Below are 18034 nucleotides of genomic sequence, written 5' to 3'. Positions count from 1 at the left end.
GTCCCAAAGACAAGTACTAATTAGGGGCTACTCTGCTTCACGTCTGAGATCTGATGGGATCAGGTGCACAGTAACCAGAATGGCTGCAGTTAACATCAGCCAGTAATTCTCTAAGCATGAAGCCAGTGCAAAAATTTCCAAACTAGAGGTGGGCGGATCGATCCTAATATCGATAATATCGGTACCAACGCTGGTATTGATATTATCAGTTATCAAGTTGTTCACCAATGAATATGGCTTTATATACCTAATGATTTTATCATATACCTATAAATGATAAATGCATGCAGAACACAATGTGCATGTGCTCTCCCTTCGCTCACTGCCTCTGGGGGTACGGTTGCGGGACCCGCAAAGAATCCAAGTCATGGCCACTGAGCTCTGCGGCTGCGGTTACCAAGACCATGCAGCGGGCGCTGCGCATCAAAATAACGAGCGTAGTCTCTGGACCTGTTGCTGCATGCAGCTTGGCACAGCAGACGGGGGGTGGCCCGCTGTGGTGCTTACTAAGCCTGCAGACTCAGTAAGCACATCGGAGGCAGTGAGAGCAATCGCGGTGATGCCGACTGGTGTCACGTACAATTCTGCCTTGCTTAGGAAACAGCGCTTGGAACTTGAGGTGGATGGATGATGAAAGAAGCAAAACACCTTCGCAATTTACGTTGATATTTTGATGAATTTTTGATGATTTCTTCATTTACAGCAGCTTCATTAAACAAATGTACTCGAATGATTATCAGCACGACGGCAAGCTTACAGGCTAACCTCCACTAACACTAGAGGACAGTTGCCAGTTATGGCTTCTGAAACAAAGGAGAAAAAAAAGAAACAGCACAGTTCAGCTGAAGCATTAGTGGACGTACGTGACACCGGTTGGAAATACACACGTGGAACAAGAGGTGAAGCTCTTAACAGACAGAATATTTTACATCCACTGTTGCTTCAGCTGAACGGTGCTGTTTCTTTTTTCTCCCTTGTTCAGAAGCCATAACTGGCAACTGTCCTCTAGTGTTAGCGGAGGTTAGCCTGTAAGCTTGCTGCCGTGCTGATAATCATTCGAGTACATTTGTTTAATGAAGCTGCTGTAAATGAAGAAATTCATCAAAATAGCAACATAAATTGCGAAGGTGTTTTGCTTCTTTCATCATCCATCCACCTCAAGTTCATCATCCACCAAAACTGGAGTGACATTTACATTGAGGATATTGATCAATCCTATGAGTCATTCATTTCTATTATTTCTAATTTATATGATAAACATTGCCCTTTGGTATCAAATGTTGGAAATAAGCATAATGTTGACAAACCGTGGATTACTAAGGGACTGCAAAATGCATGTAAAAAGAAAACATTTCTGTACAAGCAGTTCTGTACAAGCAGTTCTTAAAACTAAGAACATTTTATGCTGAGAAAAGATATAAGACATATAAAAATAAGCTAATTAATATTATGCGATCTTGTAAAAGGCAGTATTATAGTGATTTATTAGAAAAAAAACAAACATTAAGGGTACTTGGAAGATTTTAAATGAAGTCATAAATAAGAGAAAAGGTGTTAAAGTGTTAAAAATAAAGCTATAGCAGATAATTTTAATGATTACTTTGTAAATGTGGGTAAAAATTTAGCTGATTCGATTGTGTCTTCTGGACTGCATTCTTTGGATTACTGTAAAACAATTAATAAAATTCAGGATTCAATGTTCATTAAAGAAACTGATGAATATGAAATAATTGATATTGTTCGTAACTTCAAGGGGAAAAGATCAATTGATAGTGATAGTTTTGATATGTCTTTGATTAAAAATATTATTGATTGTATTGTTAGACCCTTTACGTATATTTGTAACCTGTCACTAATGACTGATACCGCTGTTTAAATCTGGAGACAAACATGTCTTCTCAAATTATAGACCAGTCTCACTCCTGCCACAGTTTTCCAAAATTTTGGAAAAGGTATTTTTAAAGAGGTTATATGATTTCATAACTAAACATCATATACTTAGTGAACAGCAATATGGTTTTAGAAAAAATCACAACACTTCACTGGCTGTAATTGATTTTGTTGAACAGATTACAAATGCAACTGAAAATAAGCAATATACTGTTGGGTTTTTTTTTATTTTTATTTATTTATAGAAAGCATTTGATACTATAGACCACACTGTGCTATTGGACAAACTGCAGTGGTATGGTATCAGGGGATTGGCATATGATTGGATAGTTAGCTATTTATACAATAGATATCACTGTGTACATATTGGTGGGGCAAAATCTGAACCCATGAAAATTACTTGTGGGGTGCCCCAGGGTTCAGTTCTGGGGCCGTTGTTGTTTCTTCTGTATATTAATGACATATGTTTGGTTTCCAAGTCCGTCAGTTGTATTTTTGTTTGCTGATGATACGACTGTGTTTTGTAGTGGGGATCACTTGGGACAGACCTTGGACATGATGGAGAAGGAACTACAGAAGTTTAAACAATGGTTTGATTCAAACAAATTATCGCTCCACTTTGGTAAGACAAAGTGTATTATATTTGGAAACAAGTCCAGGATTTCCTGCAGAAATTTATTATTAAATGATATTGAAATTGAAATTGTAACTGATACAAAATTTCTTGGTGTTGTTATTGATGATAAACTGAGCTGGAAAATGCATATTAATTTTGTTAAATCCAAAATGTCAAAAGCCATTGCAATTCTGCCTAAAGCACAAGATTTAATTTGCCAACACTCATTAACTATTTTATATCACTCATTGCTCATTCCATACATGACCTACTATATTGAGGTTTAGGGAAATACATATAAAACTAATACTAATCCAATATTTTTTTGCAAAAGAAAGCTGTAAGAATTATTTGTAACAAATCACATTGTGAGCCAACGAATCCATTGTTTGCCTGTTTGCATATTCTAAAATTCTGGGACTTGGTTGATTACTTTACAATACAAATTATGTATAAAGCTAAAAATAAACTGCTGCCACAACATGTCCAGGATCTGTTTAATCTGAGGGACTCCAGTTATAATTTGAGAGGAATTTTATTGTTTGAAAAATCAAGGATCCGAACTACTGCAAAAGGTCATTGTGTATCTGTCAAAGGTGTTAACATCTGGAACAACTGTCCTGACAACAGTAAAGTACTTGGTACATTAGTAGGCTTTAAAACACATTACAAGAATAACAAAATCGCATGCTATAGTTGAAGACTTAGGTCTTGTTATTACTTTCGGGTTTGTGTGTTGTGTGCCAGTATTGAATTGTGTGCCGAATAAACTCATTCATTCAAGTTCCAAGCGCTGTTTTCTAAGTGAGGCGGAAAGAATTGTACGTGACACCTGATTGGCTGATTACTTGGGTTGTATGAAAAATATTACCCGTCCGCGAAAAGGGTGTATTGCTATTTATTGTTTAGTGTTTTATCCAATCACGTTGGCATATCATTTATAGGTATATGATGATGAACGATGCTCGTGTAAAAAGATCGATATTCAAGCTTTTTCTCTCCCACACGCACTGACTGCTGTGCTTGCAGATTCATCAAAGTCTACTCTCTGTAAGAGCAGCGCTGCGCTGTGTGCGCTGTGGAGCAGCGCACCCTTGTGGTTTGTCAGCCCTCTACCTCGGGAGATTTTGTTTTGTGTTGAGTGATATTTTTTTAAACAAAAATGTTGATTGCGATAAAGTATTTTGTTGTCACATACAATGTTTGGCGAATTTCTATCCTTGGTCTTTTGGATCCTTTGGATCTATGAAGCTTAAATATGAAAAAGTATTGGTATCGATATTGGCGATTCTGGGCTTGTATTTACTTGGTATCGGATCAATACCAAAATTCTCGGTATCACCCACCTCTACTCCAAACAGTGACACGACAGCCGTCCGCCTGATTGCATGACATCGTCGACCTGTGGAAGTGCCTCTGTCAATGGAGTTTGACAGATGAAAGACACTTGTCGGGGTCGTAATGTCACATTGATCTGATGATTTGTGTGTCCCCAGGACCAGCGACGACCCAGAAAAATCTAACACCACCTGCATGGAGGAGTCTCAGCCCACCCAGGGTAAGAGGAGAATGGACCAAGCGGAAGAGAGTAAAAAAAAAAGGAGGGATAGAAGAGAAAAAGGGAAGCCACTGAGCAAGAGGAAGTACTAATGTAGACAGGAATGTGGCTCGATGGAGGGATTAGATTGAAGGAAGGAAACTTGAAGCAGGCTTTTTTTTTTTATCTGATCAGCAAAAATGTGTAATCTCTCCCATTAAAATACTGTGACCTCAACTCTGTTTAAGTCCCACTGGCAATCCTGGAACACATTTTGGCATTTTGAACAAGTGAATGCACTTTCCGATGAAGATGATTTATTAAAAGGTGCCATCAGTTTGCCACGAAGCTGCTGATGTAAGGGTTTTTTGTTTGTTTGTTCCAGTCAGCATTTTGCCACATTACTGCATAAATCCTCCACAAAGGAATCTGAACATGAGATCCCCAACCTCTGAAGTTACAGCATCAACAAATCATCTAAATCTACAGTGTAGTATGGATTAGGTGTGGATTTAAGGTTTAAACCCCCACAAAAGGGTTATGATATAAACAAGGCCAAATTAGAATGGACAGTCAGAGTAGTGCAGTGCCCACCTACGCCTTACACCTTTGACACTGATTCATGGGAATTATTTATTTCTTATTCAGTGTTACCATAATATATGGGTCTGTGTGAAATTGATGTTTAATCATTCATTCATTTTTAATACCTGCTTACTCCAGTCCAGAGTCGGGGGGGGGGCTGCTCGGAGCATAATCCAACAGTCATAGGGCGTGAGGTGGGTTGCACCCTAGACAGGATACCACTCCATTGCAGGACTACATGTAGACAGACAAACACATTCACACAAACACCTACAGTTAATTTAAAGTGTCCACTCCACCAAACCTGCATGTCTTTGGAAGTGGGAGGAAGCCGGAGCACCCGGAGGGAACCCACGCAAACACAGGGAGAACATGCAAACTCCACACAGAAAGAACCAGGTGGGAATCGATCCCACAACCTTTTTGCATTTAGGCGACAGTGCTAATCACTAATCCACCATGCCACCGATGTTTGCTCAGTTGTGTCCAAAATTAATCCACTTTATCCTTGACTAACACACAATAACTAACACACAATTTGGAGGTTGTAGAAAGAAGAACTCGTGGAGGGACAAATTCTACATAAAGTGCTGAAAAAAAATCCAGAAAAAGCATTATCCAGAAAAATTGCATAAAGACGCAATGGGCAACTTTAAAACTGTCATGCATGTCAATGTCATTGCATGGCACAGATTTACAGAGCTGCAGAAGCATAGATCAGACTTTAGGATTTTAATTTATTACTCCGTGCACAACGGACTTAGAAAAAAAAGAGCGACTCCACCAAATGTTATCTTTTTAATGCACATATTGCCCGACGCTTATTTAAGGCAGGTGTTTATTTTCTTCAGAGGAATTTTTGACCCGGTCATTAAATGTGGCAGGTCCCGATTCAGGATCCCCTGTAGATCGTTCGGCATGTAACTAAGCCGTTACATACAACCCCTGGCAAAAATTATGGACTCACCGGCCTTAGAGGATGTTCATTCAGTTGTTTAATTTTGTAGAAAAAAAGCAGATCACAGACATGACATAAAACTAAAGTCATTTCAAATGGCAACTTTCTGGCTTTAAGAAACACTATAAGAAATCAAGAAAAAAAGATTGTGGCAGTCAGTAACGGTTACTTTTTTAGACCAAGCAGAGGAAAAAAATATGGAATCACTCAATTCTGAGGAAAAAATTATGGAATCACCCTGTAAATTTTCATCCCCCAAATTAACACCTGCATCATATCAGATCTGCTTGTTAGTCTGCATCTAAAAAGGAGTGAACACACCTTGGAGAGCTGTTGCACCAAGTGGACTGACATGAATCATGGCTCCAACACGAGAGATGTCAATTGAAACAAAGGAGAGGATTATCAAACTCTTAAAAGAGATTAAATCATCACGCAATGTTGCAAAAGATGTTGGTTGTTCACAGTCAGCTGTGTCTAAACTCTGGACCAAATACAAACAACATGGGAAGGTTGTTAAAGACAAACATACTGGTAGACCAAGGAAGACATCAAAGCGTCAAGACAGAAAACTTAAAGCAATATGTCTCAAAAATCGAAAAATGTGGGGTTGCATGTCAGGTAAAGCCACTGGGGAGATGGCTGTCATCACATCATCAATAAATGCACAAGTTTATGTTGATATTTTGGACAATTGAAAGGATGTTTGGGGATGATGAAATCATTTTTCAAGATGATAATGCATCTTGCCATAGAGCAAAAACTGCAAAAACATTCCTTGCAAAAAGACACATAGGGTCAATGTCATGGCATAGGGTCAATGTCAATGAGCAGCTCTGATTTGATGCAGGTGTTAATTTGGGGGATGAAAATTTACAGGGTGATTCCATAATTTTTTCCTCAGAATTGAGTGATTCCATATTTTTTTCCTCTGCTTGATCTAAAAAAGTAACCGTTACTGACTGCCACAATCTTTTTTTCTTGATTTCTTATAGTGTTTCTTAAAGCCAGAAAGTTGCCATTTGAAATGACTTTAGTTTTGTGTCATGTCTGTGATCTGCTTTTTTTCTACAAAATTAAACAACTGAATGAACATCCTCTGAGGCCGGTGATTCCATCATTTTTGCCAAGGGTTGTACATATAACGGATTTTGTCCATTTTATACATATTAGGGATTTTGGTTATATCAGACAAAATTCGCTGGTCCACCTGAATCTATTATATGCGAGTTTTACTGTTGATGCAAACATGAACATTGGTTCGAACCTTGTTCTGTAGTTTCAGGTGTGAGAAAGCTCTGAGACTAATTGTCGACCATAGGAGCCGAGCTTAAAATGCAGACTGCAATAAAGTCTCCTTGTTATGAGTCCTTTTCCTATCTGTGTCTTTTGGTATCTTGTATCCATCACTAGAAATCACCATCAGGGTGGATGAGTCAGATTGCATGTCCATGACCAGCATCCATGACCAAGAAACAGAGCGATTTTTGTCCACGGGCACCACAGGCCGCCGAGTCTCTTTCAATGAGGCTGCACTCTTTGACCATGGAAAGAAGACCCAGGAGAAGGGCCGCAGGTCAGAAAGCCAACACTTAAATACTCACATCCTGTATATCTGTACGATTTTTCAGGTTATCTCTTTTCCAACATACGTCAGTGGATGTACATATTTTACAGTTTACATTCTGTTCTTTTCGCTGTGATGTTAGAGGTTCATTTGAAGTTTTCAACATCCATTATGCATGAATACAAAGAGGCTCAATCCATTTTCATGATTCCAGTGCCCTACTTTTCTGTTTCAACCAGTGAGCCTGATGTGTAAATTCTTCAGAAGGAAAAATTCTAGAGGGTAGCTGCAAAAACAAGTGTAAATGCTGTGGATCTGAAGTCAGGCATTTACTCCTTTCTGTTTGTTTCTTCTGAAGGAGTAATATTTTGTGTTTTGTGCTTTGTGAAATGCGTGTGTCCATGTATTCGAAATATCCACACAGTGTTTAATATGTGCTGGACACTTCAGGTATACGCTGACTGAGGGGGACTTTCACCACCTGAAGAACGCCCGGCTGACACACCTCCACATTCCTCCACCCGCCCTCAAGATAGTCACTATCCACGAGTGCGACTCAGCTGAGAACACCATCACCATACCAACACACCCAGCCACAAAATCAGCACTTTCTATTTTCCAGGTAACACCTCAACCTGCTGGTACTCCTGATGGACTATTAGACTGGACCAGGGCCAGTACTGAAACATGCCAAATTTTAAAATGTCAAATTTGGCCAACTTACATATGTGTTTCTCGGTTCTCGGCCTCAACTTTATCTAAAGTCTGGGACTGTTAGTAAAGCACAGAGCTAGTGGCTGACGATCACCTTAGTATTTCTTCTGCTTTCCTGTTGCTTAATGCTGATGAATTATACCTTAAGTGTAGTTTTCCTGGCCAAATGATTCTGTTTTTCTCTCTGTCCGAGATACGGCTGGATTGGATGATTTCTGTGGCAGACGCAAGATGGACTCTGCTGTAGGAACAGATCCAATGAGTGGCTTGATGACCCCCACCCCACCCAACCCCTCCCTGCCTGATGGTGGACTGGATGCCTGCATGGACTCTTGTCAATTGTTGTTATGTTGTGTTCTGTATTGTAAACCTTTTTTGGTAGAATGGCCTAAGCAGAGGGTCACCCCTTTGAGTCTGGTCTGTTTGAGGTTTCTTCCTCAATATCATCAGAGCGAGTTTTTCCTTACCACTGTGATTGCTGTGGGGGGTTGGTAAGGTTAGACCTTACTTGTGTGAAGCACCCACTGTGAGAGACATAATCTAAAAAAAAAAACAATCCGGAAATCACAATGTATGATTTTTAAATAATTTATTTGTATGTTACTGCTGCAAATAAGTATTTGAACACCTGTGAAAATCAATATTAATATTTGGTACAGTAGCCTTTGTTTGCAGTTACAGAGGTCAAATGTTTCCTGTAGTTCTTGACCAAGTTTTCACACACTGCAGCAGGGATTTTGGTCCACTCCTCCATGCAGATCTTCTCCAAATCTTTCAGGTTTGGAGTTTCAGCTCCCTCCAAAGATTTTCTATTGAGTTCAGGTCTGGAGACTGGCCAGGCCACTCCAAGACCTTGAAATGCTTCTTACGGAGCCCCTCCTTAGTTGCCCTGGCTGTGTGTTTGGAGTCATTGTCATGCTGGAAGACCCAGCCATGACCCATCATCAATGCTCTTACTGAGGGAAGGAGGTTGTTTGCCAAAATCTCACAATACATGACTCCATCCATCCTCCCTTCAGTACGGTGCAGTCGTCCTGTCCCCTTTGCAGAAGAGCACCCTCAGAGTATGATGTTTCCACCCCCGTGCTTCACGGTTGGGATGGTTTTCTTGAGAATGTTCTCATCCTCTAAACATGGTAAGTGGAGTTGATTCCAAAAAGCTCTATTTTGGTCTCATCTGACCACATGACCTTCTCCCATGCCTCCTCTGGATCATCCAGATGGCCACTGGTGTACTTCAAATGGGCCTGGACATGTGCTGGCTTGAGCAGGGGGACCTTGCTGCCCTGCAGGATTTTAAACCATGACAGCATCATGTATTACTAATGTAATATTTGTGACTATGGTCCCAGCTCTCTTCAGGTCATTGACCAGGTCCTCCTGTGTAGTTCTGAGCTTTCTCAGAATCATCCTTACCCCACAAAGTGAGATCTTGCATGGAATCCCAGACCGAGGGCGACTGACAGTCATCTTGTGTTTCTTCCACTTTCTAATAAATAATCATAACAGTTGTTGTCTTCTACCAAGCTGCTTACCTGTTGTCCTGTAGTCCATCCCAGCTAACAAGTGTCTTTTATACAGGTACCAATTTCAAACAGGTGCAATTAATACAGGTAAAGAGTGCAGAATAAGAGGGCTTCTTAAAGAAAAATTAACAGGTCTGTGTGAGCCACAATTCTTGCTGGTTGGTTGGTGTTCAAATACTTATTTGCAGCAGTAACATACAAATAAATTATTAAAAAATCATACATTGTGATTTCCGGATTTTGTTTTCTTAGATTATGTCTCTCACAGTGGACATGCACCTAAGATTAAATTTTCAGACCCCTTCCATGATTTCTAAGTGATAGAACTTGCAAAACTGCAGGGTGTTCAAATACTTATTTTCCTCACTGTATATAAACTACAAAATAAATTGACATAAATTGGAATTGATAGATCTGATGCATACAGTATTTCACATATGGTAAAGTGACCCCTCAGAGAATGTAAGACTGGATACAGGTGACTTCCACACATTCATCTGAATCAAAAAAGGGTTTAAACAATGAGATTCAGGCTACTTCTGTCAATTAAACATCAAACAAATTCTGCCTTTATGGGAATTTAAGTTACTTATTAAGCAATTGTTTAAGTTGTCAGTGAGAATAAAGTCAAATTGTGTCTCTTTGTTTCTATTCAGCCAATGATGTGCCCTCTACCACAAACAGCACTGACCAGCCTGAGTGTCAATCAAACCCTCCCTGGAGATGCTCTGAACTCTGTGGTGGAGACCAGCTTCAGTGAGGCCACTATTACTATCAACACTAAAGAGCCAAGCTCCAGCTCTGTAAGTTCCCTTCGGCTATGTACACAACGTCATATCAGGTGACCACTTGCAGTTTGAATAAATTCACAAGATTCTCATAACATTTACCCACTGTAAAGCCGCACATTAAAAAAGCAAAGCTGTAAATACAAATACTAAGATCCACACAAAATACCTGCAACAACTTATATTTTGTAAAACTGCTGTAAATATAGAAGAGCCACTTTGTGTTTATGGAGTGATGAGTACTTTTAAAGCCACTTTTAGGGTTAAGAGTTAGGGTTTAGGGTTAGTATAGGGTTAGTGGTAGTGTTTAGGTTTTAGGGTTAGGATTAGGATAGGGTTAGGTTTTAGGGTTAGGATTTAGGGGTAGGATTGGGATAGGGTTAGGGTTTAGGGTTAGGGTTTAGGGGTAGGTGTAGGATTCGCATAGGGTTTAGGGTTTGAGTTAAGGGTTAGGGGTAGGATTTGGATAGGGTTTAGGGTTATGGTTAAGGTTAAGGGTTAGGTGTAGGATTAGGATAGGGGTAGGAGTAGGATTGGAATAGGGTTAGGGTTTAGGGTTAGGATAGGGTTTAGGGTTTATGGTTAGCGGTAGGGTTGGGTGGGGTTAGGGTTACGGGTAGGATTAGGTTAGGGTTAGGGGTAGGGGTAGGATTAGGATAGGGTTTAGGGTTAGTGTTAGTGGTTGATGGCGGTTGATGACTGAAGCCATGTGGACACAAAGGGTAACTCACACACACCTCTCTCTGCTCAGGTGGAGATGATGGGAGTTGGACTCCATGGCAGAGGCAGCAGTTTAAATGTTGAAGAAGGAGCAGCAGCAGGGAGCACAGTGCCTCCTGCTGGAAGCACTTCAGGAACCCAGGGGCCTGTGCTACAGTTCTTCACTAAACTGCGGCGCCATGCTAGCCTGGAGGGAGCTAGTCCCTACTTCAAGATCAAGAAGTGGAAGCTGGACAGCAGCCAGAGAGCCTCAAGTCTGGACACCAGAGGTAGTAGATGCTCAGTAATGTATGTTTTTGTTCCCTCTGTCAAGGAGGCCATATCATTAGAGCCATTGTTTGTTTGTTTGTTTGTTTGTTTGTCAGAAACATATCTTTAAAAAAAAGGCCACAGAGAATATGCATTTAAGTCCCTCAGGGTTAAAATGAACACTGAACTTGTGGCTCCTGTATAAATTTGTTGAAAATTGAACTCTCCATACGTAAGTGTTACCTGACTTGGTGGAGAGGCAGGCCTTAGATCAGGGAAGCATTGAAGGAGTGGTTCTTGCTTTTGGGCATGGTGTTTGTTGTGGACAGTCTGTGACTAGCACCGAAGTCCAATGACAAACAACCGCTTGGGTTTAGATCGGGGAGGCCGTTCCTGCCACTCACGCCTCTCCGGGTGTTTCTGCGATTGCCCACTTGTGTGTTGAAGTCCCCCAGCAGAACAATGGAGTCCTCCGCTGGAGCCCCATGCAGGACTCCAGCCAGGGACTCCAAGAAGGCCAAATACTCCGAACTGCATATATACAAACAACAGTCATTGTCTCCACCCCCAGGAGGTGACCCTCTCGTCTACCAGGGTAAACTCCAACGCAGTGGTGCTCAGCTGAGGGCTTGTGAGTATCCCCACACCCGTCCGGTACCTCACACCCTGGACAACTGCAGAGAAGAATAAGGTCCAACCCCTATCAAGGAGAGTGGTTTCAAAATGGTTCCTTGACATTCACTGCCACCCATGGAACAGCACACCTGACCCCAGCGGTTCCCCCTGCAGGTGGTGAGCCCACAGGGTGGAGATGGAGAGTCCATGTTGCCTCTTTGGCCCAAGCCTGGCCACTAGGCCATCGCTGACAGGCCCTCCGCCCAGGCCTGTTTCCACACGGGAGCCTTGGGCTTCCTCCTGGCTGTGCCACATTATCTCTGCCTTGTTAGTCCATGGAGTCTTTGTGAACCATTCTTAGTCTGGCCCCTCACCTGAAACCAGTTTGCCATGGGAGACCCTACCAGGAGCACGAAGGTTGCAGACAACACAGCTCTCAGGTTCATAGAGACATACAAACCTCTCCACCATGATATGGTGATGGTTCCTCTCTGGGAACCATCACAGGTTTGGGTGAAACTATTGGAATATTTATAAACATATTCCAATAGTAATCTGATATATTAAATACACACATACACACACACACACACACACACACACCACACACACACACACACACACACACACACACACACACACACACACACACACACACACACACACACACACACACACACACACAGAAGACAGATGGCTCAGTGATGCAAGGTTTGACCAGTCAGTGCGTGAATTTTCCCCACCTATCCTCTTCATCCTACATATGTATGTATGCTTCTCTGTGCTCACCCCCAATCATTTCAAAGAAGCAAAAAGGTTCACAGAATCCTTCGTATTTTTCAGAAGATATCTGAATGGCACTTCAGTCTGACCTTCTATTACACAACCTCACTTTCAGCTGGGGAGTATCACTTGCATTGTGAGGGCGCATTCGCTTTGACATTTTGGCCATGTGGTGCATTTCTCTGTGCGTGATCTGGCACATGGTACCTCAGTAGATACAGAAGGCCACGTGGTTGGCTACATTTCACCTGGCCATGGCAGAATGATTGTTATTTTTGATATGTAGAAATGAATTGGTTGTCTGCCTGGGTGGTTCACATCCACATCTCAAGGTGGCTCTGTAGTGGTTATCAATATTTTTTGTGACATTGATGATAATGATCAATAGATAGTATTCTTCAAAAAGGTGTTTGTAAAACTTTTAGTACTAGTAGGAATTACAGTGCCTTTTAAAAGTAGACACAAGTTTACACATTTTAATTTGTTTATGATATTTGGAACACCAAAAATAATTCAGGTTCTCTGTATAAAAATTTGTGACAATTACCCTCCTTAACCTCAAACTGAAAGCAAATCTCTACAACTCGATATAAATGAAATAAAAATATCAAAGCCAAGATGATGGGTTGCATAAGTAAAGGCTCTCTTTGGAATAACACAGTTAAATTTTCACTTTTAAAGCACATTTACTTTTAGACAAGCCAGAGGGTAGCTACATGTACATTTCCAAGTTACTGAATATGTCTTGGACTTTATTTTTCAAAGCTTCTCATCTATATTATCATAGCCAAGTGGCCTTAGTCAAGTGTGCTTTTGTGTGTGTGTGTGTATGTATATGGCTTCGATCACAGAGAAACTGTGCAGAGCTGACATCTGCCGTTTGGTATGCTTATGTATTTTGGATCAAGGATGAACGCTGCAAAAAAAGAAAACTGATAGGACTAATATTTTTGGACAAATTAGCGATATTAGCTAACAGCAGTGAATAATGGTCATTGTGGTACAATGCATCATGGGAGTTTGGGGTTTGGGGGTTGGGGGTTTTAAATGTTATTGTGGTTCATGTTGGTTTAACAGTGATTTATTGTGAAACTGATTTATTTATTTATTTATTGTGTTTTGTAGTTCAGTTGGTTTAGTCAGTTTAGTTAAGTTTCATGTTACCGTTATCACCCCAATTCACCAGTGGCTTCCAGTGGATTGTTTGCTGTTGTGATGCTCTTCCGAACTTTACACGGTTGTATATGTTTCTTTTATTTCCGTTTAGCACGATTCTGGTTGTTAAGTGTATCTACTCTGAATCTTATGTAACTACAGTCCTGTTGTGAATCGCTAGCAGTTAGCATTTGCTAGTAGCTAGCATTTGCTAGTGGTTAGCTTGCGCTAGCTAGAGAGACTCCCCCCCAAGGTTACTTTTATAGCTGTTTCTTTTTTACCTGTTTAATACTTATGTTAGTTTTTCAGTGTAACCGCTGTGAATTTTAGGTCATTATTTTACTCCTGTGTAAATCTTAGGAGTGGCTAGCATTTTCGCTAGCGGTTAGCTTGCATTAGCTCGTTCAACACCCCCCCCCCCCCCCATTTCTTTAATACTTCTGTTAGTTGTTTAGTGTAACTGTTGTAAATTTTAGCTTAGGGCCCGGTCCCACTGGCGTTTAGGAAGATTTGCGTATGAATTGTGCACAAAATTGGTTCATATTCGCCAAACATCCGCAATATCCATGAAACATGCTTGTATGAGTCGGCCGATGCCTGCACACATCCACAATTACCGGCAGAGGCACATTCTTCCCTTGCCAGGATTTTTGAGCTGCACAAAATTTTGGCTGCGAATGACATCTACCTTACATACTCAATACATATGCAATCTATGCGCTGTATGAGGTCTGTTAGAAAAGTATCGGACCTTTTTATTTTTTTCAAAAACCTGATGGATTTGAATCACGTGTGCTTGCATGAGCAAACCTTGAACCTTCGTGCGCATGCGTGAACTTTTTCACGCCTGTCGATTGCATCATTTCCTGGTAAGCAGCCTTTGGGTGAGGTGTGTGTCATGCGCTCGTTATTTTTTCATTTCAAGGAAAAAGACGGAACGACTGGAGCAGCGCCACATCAAATTTTGCCAGAAACTGGGAGACAACCAGGTGGAAACCATTCGGATGATTCAGACGGCTTTCGGTGACTTTTCAGTCATGTGACTGTCCGAGAAATTGTGGAAGAGCTGGGCATGTCACAGTATGTCCTGTGAGACTTCAACACGAAGGTGCTTTTACTGCGCCATCAGCAGCAGCATGATTTTCACCCCCGATCTTTTCATGGCTAAATCTTCTGTCACAGTGGAATGTACCGAAAAAGTGCTGATGTCCACCTCTTCCGCAATTTTTCGGACAGTCACACGACGGTCCCGCATCACCACAGCGTTCACTTTGGAAATGATCTGGTCATTTCAGCATGTTGATGACCGACCGGAGCGTGGCTCGCTCTCCACTGTTGTGTGGACGTCTTTAAACCGGTTGTACCGCTCCTTAATCTGTGTGATGCCCATAGGATCGTCACCGAAAGCCGTCTGAATCATCCGAATGGTTTCCACCTGGCTGTCGTCCAGTTTCTGGCAAAATTTGATGCGGCGCTGCTCCAGTCGTTCCGTCTTTTTCCTTGAAATGAAAAAATACCGAGCGCATGACACACACCTCACCCAAAGGCTGCTTACCAAATGATGCAATCGACAGGCGTGAAAAAGTTCACGCATGCGCACGAAGGTTCAAGGTTTGCTCATGCAAGTACACGTGATTCAAATCCATCAGGTTTTTGAAAAAAATAAAAAGGTCCGATACTTTTCTAACAGACCTCGTATATCTGCCGTTAACTGCTGATATCCGCAACTGACGGAGATTTGCGGCTTGGCAGTGGACCGGAACAGTCTGTAAAACAGATATATTGTGTGCCTATCATGTCCACATCACAAACTAAAATAAGTTGTAGCGAATGCATACAGATTGGCCATGGATGAAGCATTTGTATTACGTCTGCTTTGCATCTGATTTGCGGACAGTCTGTGAATGCATAACAAACACGTCACGTAAACCCAAAGTACTATATGAGGCAGAAAGCGACATACCTGCTAGTCAGTGCCAGTCCAACTGTGTAGATCCACAAAGACATAATAGCTGCTGCAATTCAACAACATACTGTAAATCCCCAGCTGCAGAGACATCGGGTCTCTTTCAGGACTTTTATTTAACACCAACAAAAGGAAGAGTTGCTGTTTAGCCACAACTCACACTAAAGTCTCTGTTTTCTCTGACGCTCTCAAAAAAAAGAAAGCAAAAAAAAAGGCTTGGTGCCCGGTTGTAGTACCCCAATCACACTCACCACTGCGAACTGTGAATTGGTTCTCCCCCTTGGATTTGCCTAATTTGAATTCTCTGAGCCCACGAGCGACTTTCACTCCTGTCTCCAGACCAAAACGCCGGACTTTAGTGATCAGGGATTCTATCACCTGCAAAATCAGGTTACAGATGCCGGCTGACGTTAAATGTATTCCTGGGGCCAGAGCTCCCGACATTGTATCCCATCTTAGGGTGCTGACACTGCAGAAGGGAAGACAGACTAAGGAACATGACATGAGATATAGTCACATAGATTTTCACGTCGGCAACAATGATGTCAGGATGAAACACTCAGAGGTCACAAAAATGGACATAGAGAGGACTTGTGACCTTGCCAGAAAGATGTGTCGGCATTGATTAATAGTCTCTGGTTCCCTCTTCTCCTGGGGTACTGATGAGGCATTTAGCAGGCTGACATCGTTAAATAGGTGGCTGGAGCAATTTTGTAGACAGCAAGGCTTTAGCTTTATTGATAACTGGCCTTTGTTCTGGAGCCGCCGTGGCTTGCTGATACCAGACAGCCTCCACCCTACTGGGGAAGGCGCCACCATCTTGTCTGCGAACATAGATAGAGCTCTACAGGAAGGGTAACATTAGGAATTTACAGCAGGCCACGGAGCTGGTGATTAGCGACCCTGCAAGGCTTATGACCAATGTGGGTGTGGAATCCATTAGCTTAGCGGGGAAATTAGTCCACTGTGGTGATAGTGCAGTTTATCTGCCAGGGAGGGAACTTCAACAAGTTGAGACTGTGGCCTGCTAGACGTGTCCATAAAAATCAAAGAGGGATATGCTTTGCAAACTTAATACCCATTACTACATTGGATGACTTTGAAATTAAGGATGGCCCAATGGTTGTTCCAGCAATATCAAAGATTTCGTGTCTGCGGCGTACAATGCGCGTGGAATGTCTCCTAAACCTACTTCTAGGCATTTATATATGCTACTCTGGAAGCAACCCTAAACCCAAACAGTTCACCTGTCAACCCCACTGAGGTCCTTAGTCTGGGTGTCTTATTAACATAAGATCACTATCCTCAAAATCATTGTTGATTAATGATCTAATTATTGATCATCACTTAGATATAATTGGGTTATGTGAAACCTGGCTTAAACCTACAGCTGTCCTCCCCTTAAATGAGGCCTGCCCACCAGCATATACATTTCGTCATGTCCCTCGTGATGCGAAGCAAGGCGGGGGTGTTGCTCTTATTTATTATCTTATTTTAATCTAGGTTTAGCTTATGAGCTGTTGGGGGGGTCACAAATATAACTCGTTTGAGCATCTGATTCTTTGCTCTGCTCAGGATATTACGCATTGCCAAAGTCAGAAGAATAAAAATCAGCCGTATTACTTTGTCACTGTATATAGGCCTCCTGGTCCATATTCTGAATTCTTAGATGAATTTGGTGTGTTCATCTCTAACTTGTCAACTAGTGCAGGTAATATTCTGATCATTGGTGACTTTAACGTTCATATAAATAAGCCTTCTGATCCCCTCTGCAAATCATTTATGGATATTGTGGATGCATTAGGATTTCGGCAATGCATTCGGGACTCAACGCACATTAGTGGAAATGCCCTGGATTTGGTTCTTGCATGTAGTATTGCTGTCACAAATATTGACATCATGCCTCTTACATCAGTGGTCTCTGATCACTCACTTTAAGTTTACAGTTTCGCTGCCATGTTTAGTGGAACAACAACGTTATATATCACTACAGCGATGCATCAACTCCTCAACTAAGACTGAACTCGAAGCTAGACCGCCTGATGTCTTAGCTTCACATTTGCCAAATACCCAATCAGTAGACAGTCTTGTGGATAGTTTAAACTCAGTGTTCAAAAGTACACTCAACATGATTGTGCCACCTTTGTTAAAACCGTGCTCCCCCAAAACACAGTCACCTTGGTTCAGCGAGGTTCAGTTACCTGCGTGACCTCAAGCATAAGGCTAGAGTTCTAGAACCGAAATGGTGTAGTTCTAAATTAGAAGTATACCACCTTGCGTGGCGTGATGCTATCTTAGACTATAAGCATTTATTGCTGGCTACAAAGCGGACCTATTACTCTGATTTGATCAACAAAAACAAGCA

At 41.6% G+C, this 18034-nt stretch overlaps 1 protein-coding gene across 2 annotated transcripts in view; it reads left to right on the top strand.

The window, feature by feature from the left end:
- The window catches only part of cbarpb (CACN subunit beta associated regulatory protein b), a 50822-nt gene that overhangs the window by 22436 nt on the left and 10352 nt on the right, over window positions 1-18034 (top strand). For both annotated transcript variants that reach the window (XM_034180272.1, XM_034180273.1), the window contains 5 exons: window positions 4003-4064; window positions 7000-7162; window positions 7604-7775; window positions 10050-10196; window positions 10933-11170. In XM_034180272.1, the coding sequence (XP_034036163.1) occupies window positions 4003-4064; window positions 7000-7162; window positions 7604-7775; window positions 10050-10196; window positions 10933-11170 (782 nt within the window). The remainder of the gene's footprint in view (window positions 1-4002; window positions 4065-6999; window positions 7163-7603; window positions 7776-10049; window positions 10197-10932; window positions 11171-18034) is intronic.

Source organism: Thalassophryne amazonica, chromosome 10 (genome assembly GCF_902500255.1).
Source record: "Thalassophryne amazonica chromosome 10, fThaAma1.1, whole genome shotgun sequence".
Taxonomy (NCBI): Eukaryota; Metazoa; Chordata; class Actinopteri; order Batrachoidiformes; family Batrachoididae; genus Thalassophryne; species Thalassophryne amazonica.
Note: the sequence above shows the minus strand (reverse complement) of the source record. Positions and strands in the feature narration are given on the sequence as shown.